Source organism: Chanodichthys erythropterus, chromosome 9 (genome assembly GCF_024489055.1).
Source record: "Chanodichthys erythropterus isolate Z2021 chromosome 9, ASM2448905v1, whole genome shotgun sequence".
Lineage (NCBI taxonomy): Eukaryota > Metazoa > Chordata > Actinopteri > Cypriniformes > Xenocyprididae > Chanodichthys > Chanodichthys erythropterus.
The window spans coordinates 31,746,987-31,758,929 of NC_090229.1; the positions used below are offsets into that span (position 1 = coordinate 31,746,987).

An 11,943-nucleotide genomic window follows, 5' to 3' on the forward strand; every position below is an offset into this window, starting at 1 on the left:
CAGCAACTCAGCCACAAAGTGGTAGGCCACGTAAAATCACAGAGCAGGGTCACCGCATGCTGAGGCGCACAGTGCACAGTGCACAGAAGTCGCCAACTTTCTGCAGATATATTCTGCAGATAATAGCTACAGACCTCCAAACTTCATGTGGCCTTCAGATTAGCTCAAGTGCAATGTGTAGAGAGCTTCATGGAATGGGCTGCAAAACACCTTCGTACTACCATTGGTCCGTGACGGTAATGTAATAGGAGGTGTGCGCCGAGGCTCCAACTTCACTCGCGTGGAACTGTTCTCTCACTCATTTAGTCTGTAGGGTTTGTTGAGGTTAGAGCTCCGCGGGTGAAAACATGAACACACTGGATAGCCGCTTTATAGTACAAAATGAAGTTGTGCTTCTGATGAAATGAGGCACTGACACTGTTTTTCATGTTTGATACTGTAAAGCTGCTTGCTTTTAAGCAATCTATTGAATAAAGTGCAATATATATAAACGTGACGTGACTGGAGTGCTAATTTGCAGAACTTGTGCTAACATTCCAATGTTGTTATGATCAGACGCTTTTTTTATGCTTTCTATAAAAATGCTTGCAGTTTTCTCATTTTTGTTGTGTTTACTTTATTACTGAGAAGAAAGTGTACAGCGCGTATTTACATATTCATCTAACCGTCGCTCTCAGCAGTGTGGGCAGTGTCAGATGTTCGATTACAGTATATCGCTGCTCACGCATTTCAAACTTCGTTTTACTCCTTAAAAAAGAACGAAAAAGAACTTAGTTTGAAGTATATCGGGGCCTTTAATGCTTTCGCATACCAAGATTTTGGACAATTTCATGCTCCCAACTTTGTGGAAACAGTTTGGGGATGGCCCCTTCCTGTTCCAACATGACTGCGCACCAGTGCACAAAGCAAGAAGACATGGATAAGCGAGTTTGCTGTGAGGAACTTGACTGGCCTGCACAGAGTCCTGACCTCAACCCGATAGAACACCTTTGGGATGAATTAGAGTGGAGACTGTGAGCCAGGCCTTCTTGCCAACATCACTGCCTCACAAATGTGCTTCTAATAGAATGGTTAAAAAATCCTATAATGTGTGTGTGTGTCTCCAATCATGATGATTGGGTAGACATGTTGATTGCTGATTGCCGACTGCTGGTTTGAGTGATGTGATGATTAGTTAGATCATTTGAATGTGTTCCTCCCGAACTTTGTTAATAAAACATCATTTGTCAACGCAGTTTGTGCCATTTCATAAGATTTGCAACATAAGTCATTTGTAAATCTATGCCAACACTAAATTTGCAAATTGTTGTTCATTGCGATTTCAAAATAAAAGTTTAAACCCACCCAGTTTGCATGCTTTGATGTCCACATATTCATGTTCAAGAAATTACAGTGGCTGTAGTTTCCCTTTCGAAAGGGAACTTCAACTCTGCGTTTCAGTACGCTTTTGGAAACGTTACACGTGAACCGATGTCTGAAAGCCAAGAATCAAAACACTCCAATACCATTGGCCGGCGACAGCCTATGACGTCATCATAGCACAACCTGAAAGTATATAAGGAGCGCCTAGAGAACCAGTCAGTATCTTTTCGTATTTCGGGACTGTTCTGTCTGATCACGATTGTATTGAATCCGGTAAGGGAATCTATATTATGCCTTACAATCGTTTCAAGAGAGTGTGTTCATCTGTATCCCAGGTTTTGACACTTGATATACACATTTCTGGGTGTTTTCTGTCTGGGAGAGAAGCACGCATAGACAGTGCTTGAGGGCGCTGTCTGTGTTTTTCTGTTTTTTACTATGAACGTCTACCTATCGGGATGCTCCGTTCTTGTTTGACGCTCTTCTCGAGGGAAGAGGTGTCCGCATCTGTGCCTGGTGATTTTGGCCCTGTTTGTGCTGAGGCTTGCAGGTGAGCTCGTTGGGAAGTTTGAGAGAGTTGCATTCTCTCTCAACCCCCCGGGGCTGACGAGAATGAGTTGTTGGATGACGATGACGTCCGTGTTTGACGTCATCGCATCCGGCAGCGAGAGCTTTTCTGGCTGCTTTATATGCGGAGCTGCTGGTGTTTGTGGGACGTGCTTCTGGCAGGCTGCGGCTACTGTGAGGGCGCGTTAAGAAAGGGGCCGCACGCGGATGGCTTGACGAGCGGTTCCTTTCTGTTCATAAGTGCTGTAGCTCCCGTAGGCTTTCCATTCCTTCCTGATCTCCATGTTTGAGATTGGGAGGGTATGGAAAAACCCCTAGCCATTCAGATTGGTATCTGGTAGCCTCCCTGGTGCTGTTTTCTCAGGTGGTAGGCCCTTATCTTTGCATAGATAAGTGTATGCAGTGTATGCTAGGCCCCACTATCTAGAACTTGTGACTAGAGCTTGTGACTCTATAATACATTGCATAAACAAAGTTCACACAGCTAATATAACAAAATGGATCTTTACAAAGTGTTCGTCATGCAGCATCAGATCATGTAAGTATAGTATTTATTTGGATGTTTACATTTGATTCTGAATGAGTTTGACAGTATGCTCCGTGGCTAAAGCTAACATTACACACTGTTGGAGAGATTTATAAAGAATGAAGTTGTGTTTATGAATTATACAGACTGCAAGTGTTTAAAAATGAAAATAACGACGGCTCTTGTCGCCGTGAATACAGTAAGAAACGATGGTAACTTTAACCACATTTAACAGTACATTAGCAACATGCTAACGAAACATTTAAAAAGACAATTTACAAATATCACAAAAATATCATGATATCATGGATCATGTCAGTTATTATTGCTCCATCTGTCATTTTTCGCTATTGTCCTTGCTTGTTTACCTGCATAACGTCTGATGATTCAGCTGTGCACAGCTCCAGACATTAATACTGGCTGGCTTGCCTAATGCCCTGAACATGGGCTGGTATATGCAAATGTTGGGGGCGTACATATTAATGATCCTGACTGTTGCGTAACAGTCAGTGTTATGTTGAGATTCGCCTGTTCTTCTGAGGTTTTTTAAACAAATGAGATTTACATAAGAAGGAGGAAACAATGGTGTTTGAGACTCACTGTATGTCATTTCCATGTACTGAACTCTTGTTATTCAACTATGCCAAGGTAAATTCAATTTTCAATTCTATGGCACCTTTAAGAGTAAAAAGGTGTTTTTTACTGGGTGCATGGCCTGCTGGCTGGTGTGGTTATGATTGCCACTAGCCGATGCCACGTGTTTGCAGGTCTTGTGTTTGTAGGTCTTGTAGGCCTTCTGTGTAGCATGTTGGAGTTCGGTTGTGTACTCCACTCGCTTTGAGAGTAAAAGGTGCTTTTACTGAGTACATTTCTGAGTGGCTTGCCTCTCAGGGTGAGTTTTTGTGTTAAACCGCACTGTTGTTCAGTTTTTCTGCATTTGCTTCCTTGAGCATGGTTTTTCCTTTAGCTCTAGTTGAGCTAAGTAGCTACCTCATAAGTAACTTGGTTCTATTTTTGTTCCTAGAACTTTAGTGGCCACTAGACTAGCGCCGCGTGTTGACAGGTAGGCCTTCTGGGCCTCCTTTGAGAACATGCTGGTGTATGTTATAGTCTACTCCTCTCGCTGAGAGAGTTAGAGGTGTTTTTCTGAGTATGCTGCTGGTTGGCCAGGGCCCCAGGTGACTTATTAACCTCCTTGTAGTTCGGTTATTTGTCCCTCCTGGAGCTTGAAACACTGCCACAGGCTGACGCCACGTGTCTGACTGAGGTTATTGGGCCTTCCTTAGTTCATGATGGCGTATGTTGTACTCCTCTTGCTTTATAGAGTAAAAGTTTCTTTTACAGAGTACACTGCTTGCTGGATTGTATTGGATGGACTGTTATGTGAGCACTCACAGTCTTATCTGCTGTTACTAAGTCATGTAGTTTGTTCTTGCTTCCAGCAAGTTAGATGTTCATGTGTGCAGCCTTGTCAGGCTGCTTTTGGACTTCCCACTATGTGACTAAGTATACTAGTGTGATATGTAGTTCTCTATGCAGAACTTTTGTCATGTTGTAGGCCCCTTTCTGGCCTCCATGATTATGTGCCTACAGTATGGTCTATCTGTTAGGTTGAGTTTTGTACTCCCCTGTTAGGGTTGTTTTTTTAATAGTGCTTAGGGCTCCCTAAGCTGATCATTGGTTGAAGGCTTCCATGAGGCCTCCCATTTAGGGTCAGCCCCAGGCTGGTTTGTGCTCCCCTGTAGCAGGGTCTCTCAGCGCACAGCCTCCTCAGTGCAAATAATTAAGCGCTGAGTAGATCCTAGGATTGAGCAGAGTTTACTCCCCTCAATAAGAGGGTTTATAGCATTCAGCTGAGTTCTGCTCTCCAGAATGCCCGTCTCTATGTGTGGGTTTGAGTTGCTTACTGCCCCTTCTGCAGTTGCTCTTACTTGCTCTCTTCTCTGAAGAATGCGATGTTGAGATTCTGTATTCAGACAGGGTTGGCCAAGACTAAGTCTGTCCTTTGTCAGACCAGATCGGCCTCCCTGGTGGCATTAGGGTGACTACGTTCCCCTTATAGTGGCTGGCCGGGGTTCCTTTCGGTTCCCTGGCCACATTCCCTTAAAGGGACCTTCTTTCCTCTGAAGATTTGGTCCCAGAAGCCTTGGAGCAGCCTTGGTAGGCTTTCTACGGAAGGCCTCTTTGAGGCTCAGCTTGGGCTGTAGGCCGTAGGGAATGCTGCCACTGACAGCCTTTGTGTGACCCGAGGGTGAGTTGCTATCTGGCGTTTCTTTCGAAACTGCTTGACGTTTGTCTAGCCATCTTTTGGCATCCACTTTCCTTAAGCATGGTGGCATGGGTATATCATTCCTCAAAGTGTACTGAAACGCAGAGTTGAGTTCCCCTTCGAAAGGGAACATCTCAGCTTACGCATGTAACCATGGTTCCCTGAGAACAGGGAACGAGACTCTGCATTGCCCTGCCCTGCCCTGCCCTGCTAGATCAAATCAAATCCCGATGGACAAAATCAAACCCCATCCTACATTTTTTCTTGTTCGAGAAGCCATTTCCCTTGGATATACAAAGTGGGGAACCGTCAGGTTCCTCAGAGAGGCCTCAACTATTATAAAAAATAATATTTACAAACTTCTAAATAATAGTTTAAAAAGTAAAACCTTTTTTAATAAAAAGTCATCAATTCTAATGTTATTTTAGAAATTTATAATTTGATAATAAACATCTAAATCTTTTTCAGGAAATAAACCTTTCAAATTTGCATATTAAGTTTGAGTTGTGTTGAGTGTTGTGCTGACGTCCGTTTTCTCCGTATTAGGATGTTTCTGCCTAATGCTTTCAGCTCAGTGATTGGTGGTCCAGCTGTGAAATTACAGAAGGCCAAGCCATAGCAAGTCAATGAGAGATGAATTTCAATTGAGAGAAAAATTGACCAATCATATCATCCCTTTTAATGGGTGGGGCTTGTTATCAGTAGGTTTATGACGCGTTCCGCCCCCTGTGGATAAAACAGCTAGAGCTATTGGCTATGAACACTGCAAGCAACATTAATGATGAGGATATTGTTGTTAATTTATCATCCACGCCGTTTTCGAGATCAACTTTTAAAGAGCACATTTGCTGTAATTCTGCATAATAGTTAAATTTTTTCTCAAATCATACGTTTAATACGGTCTTTAACATTTAATCGGCTGCTCTGCCAGTCTAATGATATGATTTATTATCAACATATGAGAAAGTGTCTGTGCTGTCATGATGCATCGGCTTGCATTAAATTTAGTTGGTTTTGTAGCCAGTTGTCACCATATTCCGCTGAAATGACACACCGAATGTGTGATGAAGCAAGTTTTTGTAATGATGATTTGCATTTTATTACTTTTTGTTTAATTTTGGTGAATTCTCATGCTCACTCTGATGTTTGCTTGTGGCATGTAAAGGTAACATGCAGTATTATAGAAGAGGACACAGTAGTTAGGCTGATTTCTAGGCTGAGTTTACTTTTCCCCCAACAAGGGAAGGGGGTGAGAGGGCCAAGGTTTGAGAGTCACAGTTCGCTACTGGATATACATCACAATAGGTAACAAAAGACTATTGCAACTTTTGGGCACTGGTCAGGTTATTTCAAAGGATAACAGTAAAAGGGTCATTCCGTGTCAACTCAACCAGAGGTCCTGCGAAAAGTAAAGTTTGTTAAGAACCAGAATCTAAAAGGATATTAAGATATCTTTAATACATCTTGAGTTACAGGCATGCAAACTTGAGGCAAAAAACACAAGAAGTGCTTTTTGTCATTTTTGAACTGTCACCGTTGGCATATAATGAAACAAAGATTGCTGAAGTCAACAGATTTTACTAATACACCTACCAATCTCTGTGTAAAAATAAAATGATGCTGCCGTCTTTCTAATCTCAGGTGAAAATTGTCATTTTGACCCCCCTTTACAAAATAATGGATTACTCAGTAAATATACATCTGTGACATTTAATATTTTGGCTTCCATTACTATTTGTGACCCGTGCTGGCAAAATGAGTTGTAATGCACACATGCTAATTTCGAGCTACAGGCAAAACAAGTGAAAAATGTTCATTTTGCTCGAAATTGAGGTTTTCACAAAAATTAGTTCATTAAGTCCTTGTCTAGCATTCCCAATGATTCAAATAGCAATTAAACATCTAAAAGTATCATTATTTGAATATTTTCTGAGAGGAGTACCTTTCCTTAAAAAATGCTGTTTTTCTCTGCTCACTTCTGGAGGACTGGCACTTCCCTCAGCACAAGTGCGGTGGTATCATTTTAAAGCGCAGCATTCCAACTTTGTGAATATTCATCAAAGCAAATTCTTGTTGGCATGAGTTTGAACCAATGAAATGTGATTTTCAAACTAATGCTGATGTAAACAAAACGATCTTGCTTGCGCTGACTGACAGATCCGAAGCGCGCACACAAAAACGCCTCAGACAGCGTGCGATTCCGATATACACACAGAATCACAGTATTTAAAAAAAAATCTGTCTTGGTGAGTATTCATGCAAACATTATCTGTTGTGTCTTAAGTGAACGTTTGGCTAACAGTTGGGAAAAAACATCTGATGTGTAACGTTATATTAGATAGCCTACATGTGGTACAGTAGGTCTTAATATGCTGTCTGTTTCATTAATGTTAATCAAATAACTGTGGAATCATGGAAAAAAGTTTAATATGTTTATTTTTCCTGTAGATATGGGTTTTGACTTGGTTTGTGCCAAATTTGGTGGTATTACAGGGCTCGAAATTAACCTTTTTACTTGGTAGCACTGGTGCTCCCAACTTCAAAAAGTTAGGAGCACCAGCAAAAAAAAACAGCATAAAAAGCCTTGTCATTCGCTTGTCCAAATAAAAAAGTTGCTTGTCTGGAAAAAAATTTATTTTTGTGTTGTAAATATAATTTACTGAAGCAATTTTCTCATCTGTGTTCACTCAGCTTTGACATTTAAACCTGCATATTTACTCCAAGGGCTTTTACCATTTATAAAGAGCTTTTTCCCCTAATCTTATTAAATGTTTCATCTTTCATTTTAAATTCTTAAATTTGATAATTTGGGGATAATTTGATCAATAAATGCAATTAGAATAATAAGATACTATAGGTTTGTTACCAGTCAAATATAATTTACACTGAAAAATTACAACTGCATTAAATAATGTTATGAGATTTTTTTTTTTTTTTTTTTTTTGAATATACAAATAAGAAATGTTGGAAAGAATGATTACTTTTAAACATGAAACTAAACCGCCAGTAGGTGGCGGCAGGTGACCATGTTAATGAGTGAGTAATTGAGTCATTCATTGAAACGATTCGTTCGAATGGATGATTCATTCAATAATGACACAGTTGTTTATGAACAGGTCATTGATTCTTTGACTCAACCGATTCGTTCAAAATGCTGAATCATTCAGTAATGAAAACACGATTTTGTTGTCATGCGTGTTGGTTCTGCTGTGATCTTTGTTTGCAACTATTTTTGCTGCTGAAAAAGAACAAAAACAGCCACTATTGCATCTAAAATGTAAGTGATTTAATTTTAACTATTTTTTACATTTCATTGAACTGTTGTATGAAATCAGTGTTACATTTTCAATCGTGATGTTTTATTCAGGATATTCAGGAAAACAAGTTTTACTCTTGGTCGTATAATGTTGCTTAACTGTATCATATGTTTTAAATATAAAAACTGAAGTGTTAATGTCGAGTCGTGTGTAACGGTTCTTTTCATCTTCTCTCTTCAGCTCTTTATATTTTGCGCGCTAGCTCCCTGTCATGTGACAACGGAGCGCCGTGAAAGGGAGTGATTGATGGCTAATATTAACCAACCTAAAATCTGATTTAAACTTAAGCACATAAAGATGAAGTTTAATTGGTTGTGTGATAGACCGGTCACTGTATCAGCTCACAGCAGGCACATACTGTACTGTGCTGTAATCTCGAACGTTTTGTAAAGAAATGAAAACAGGTTGCACCTCAACAATTATTTGCACTCGCATAAATGCTCCCAAATATATTTTAAGATCGCACACGTTAAATTTTGAGAGCATATGCGACTAAAATGGTCGCAATTTCGAGCCTTGTATTACCAGGGATTTTAAGGTATATTAGCTAGGTGATTTTATTTCAGAACCTTCAGAAAACTTTCACTTGATTTTTCTCAAAATTGACTTGGACTCTATCGACTTCAAATCGTAATGATCATACACCATTTTGAAGGTTTTTTTTTTTTTTTTTTTTTTTAATTTGTGCATTGTGAATCATTTTGCCAGCACGGGTTACGTTTGTTTGTCTCTGTATAGAAATAAATATTAACAAAATAAAAAATTTGAGCCTGGGAAGTTTCTCGAAATTTGGTTGATTTGACACAGAATGACCCAAAAGTCTTTTTGCATGACATGTATCAGGACTTAAACAACTATCAACAACAATTTGCTTTGACCTCCACATTGCAGGTAACATCATGGAAGGATTTTACTATTTCTTAACTTGCATTTACACTGGCATACTTAAATGGAATATGATTCAGAGTGTTCTATCATTTTTATTTATCTTATAAAAATTTTTTAATAGGTAAGCATTTTCAAAATGTAATAATTTTCACACTATAAATTAAAATGAAAATCCAATTATTATGTCAACAAAGGTCAGCTCAAGTGTCTTTCACTTACCTATAGTTGACCGGCCAGCGGACCATCCACATGCGGTGGTAGGACAGAGAGGTGACTGAGAAACAGGTGACCAGGGTAAGGGTATAGAAAGTGGAGACAAAGACCTTGCAGAGTCCTTCATTCCACTCATAGTTGGAGTGTTGTCGGCGCAGCTGAATGACACAGTACATGGTGATGGGGATGCCCATGTTAAGAATGTGCGTGCCAGCCAGTGTGCAGATGAGGAATTCCAGTGGCTTCCACTTCTTCTGCTTGGCGCTCACACTCAGGATTCCCCAGGCATTGGCCAAGATGGACACTCCCGAGCAGACCAGCCAGGCCAGTGCATTAGTGCTGATGACCTCATCGTTCATGATGAGCAGCCTGCTGGTGAGAGCTGGTGGGGGGTGGAATGGTGAAAGGTATGGGAGCAGCCGCTGGCAGAGGCAGGTGCCAGGCCCGAACAGGCATTCCTACAGGGACAGGCAGTCCTTCCTCTGGATGTGCTGAGAGGACAGGGCGAGGGGCATAGCAGTGTGAGGGGGCACTGGGGTTGGGCATAGGAGGAGAACGTGCACTGAGAGCCAGTCCAGTGCTGTACAAATCCTGAAAAAGAAAGGCATGACAGGTCTTGAAAAGACTGATAAGACAAGAATGGAGAGACAAGAAGAAACAGAGAAGAGACAGAGAAGATGGAGGATATAGAGTGGCATTCGATTTAACTAGATTCAGTTGACCACTAATATCCAATGACTTTTCCAGTCATTTTTGGTTTTTACAATTCTTACAGATTGCTGGGCCAGATTAACATTTGTATTTCAGTAACCCAGTGGATCTCAATTCAGGTCCTGGCAGCCCACCTTTCTGCACATTATGTCTCTCTTATCTAACACACCTGATTCAGACCATCAGCTTGTTAGGAGAGAGCTCTATGAACTGAAATGATTGTGTCAGATGAAAGAGGTATACAAAATGTGCACCAGGACTGGAATTAAGAACCACTGTAGTAACTAATCATTGGAAATATATTGCCATTATTGTGTTACAAATGTTTTCAATAAAACAAAAGCATTCTGAGGACTCACAAAATGTACATTGAGATTTTTTCTTCTTCTCATAAGCTTATGCACTTGAGGGAGTCACAATTATGATCCATGTTTTACACAAAGAAATTCACAAGTTCACATGCCAATAAAATCTTTCAATGATAAATGTTAAACTACTTTGGCATGCTTTCCATAATGAAGGGGAAGATGCAACTCAAGCTCTAATAAACCCCTATGGCACCTTGCAGAGTGCAGTTCCAACATTTTTCTAACTCACCTGTTTGCAATTATTAAGTGTTCCTGAGGATCTTAATTAACAATTAATTCCCATGACTTTTGACAAATTATGTTTTATTAAGGGTGTACTCACACTAGGCAAGGTTGCCTTGAACCGAGCCCGAGCATGATTGTTCCCGACTGTTCACGACTGTTGTTTAGCGTTGTAATGATGACAGTAGCACACACAAAAGTAGTAGCTGTTCCGTGCTCTGGCACGGTTAGCACTCACACTGCATGCGAACCACGCACAAGCCCAACTGAACCGTGCTCTGGACCAACTCTTCCAAGCCTAAATGAACCACGCCCAGGCACGGAACGGAGCGATCACACTAGTCAAATGAACCGGGCTTTGGGGGTCAAACGTGCTCAGGCACGGTTCAGAGCACCTGGTTACTAAATTTAATAACTGGCCACTCCCAAGAAACGCCACAACTCACGTTTGTTAATCTGGGTAGAAAACTCAATAATGGCACAAAATTTTGCTTCCACTGGTTGCACCTGACCTTGTCCCACACACAAGATATGTGACAAAAGCCTTAGCAAACTCACAATTTGCTAGGGTCAAGGTTAGTCCATCCAACTTAACCAAGTGATCCTCCCATGAGTTTGACTACACCACTACATCATCCAGATACACTGACAGTACTCTGTTCATAAGATGTTGGAAAGTAGGAGCATTTAATATGTATTGTAGGAAGTTATCAGATGTTACAAATGCTGATATTTCTGAAGCATGAGGTGTTAGGGAACTTGCCAGTGCCCTTTTAGCTAGTCTAATTTTGTGACATAGCCTGCACTACCAACTCTGTCTATGCAATCTTCCATTCTTGGAAGTGGAAAGGAGTCTGGCTTAGTCACAGCATTGATTTTATGGTAGTCAGTACAAAATCTAAAGTTGAGTCAGATTTAGGTACCAGCATACATTGTGAACTCCATGGACTTTGACTAGGCATGGCAGGACCATGGTCATGTAGATACTAAACCTAAATATCAGGGTTTTTTTTTTTTTTTTTTTGGATTGTTGGCTAATTGGCTGACTGTCACCTACATCAATATCATGACATAGTACTGGGACAGCACATCATTGGCTTCACACTGGCTTGAAGACAGGTGAAAATGGTAGGACTTTAAATTACCCAAAATATCAGAATTCTGCAAGCGAACACATGAAATTTGAGCATCTTTGCCACTAACCCACTTGGCAAAACTATTGTAGACACAGACACTGGTTTAACGAGGGATGTATCCTTAGTAACATTATGTACAACATAGGCCTTTTAACGAGTTCGTTTGCCCATATAATCTTTAGGGTATTAGGTTAGCTAATATAGCTGATATACCCCCCCAGTGAATAGATATAGGATATGATTACATAGGGCAAGGTACCTGAGATGAAGGTAGAGTTTGGGGAGGTGGAGGGATGCTGGAACAGCTGAGACTGAAGAGAGGTAAGCAGTTGCTTATATACTCTGGCTGTTGATTGGAAGATTA

The 11,943-nt window shown here is 40.6% G+C and overlaps 1 protein-coding gene across 1 annotated transcript in view; it reads right to left on the reverse strand.

Annotated features, from left to right (window-relative positions):
- Positions 1-9,501, reverse strand: part of LOC137026613 (probable G-protein coupled receptor 153) — a 70,804-nt gene extending 61,303 nt beyond the window's left edge. Inside the window, exon 1 of the mRNA XM_067394009.1 lies at positions 9,149-9,501. Within this exon, the coding sequence (XP_067250110.1) occupies positions 9,149-9,501 (353 nt within the window). The remainder of the gene's footprint in view (positions 1-9,148) is intronic.
- Between the last annotated feature and the right edge of the window lie 2,442 nt (positions 9,502-11,943).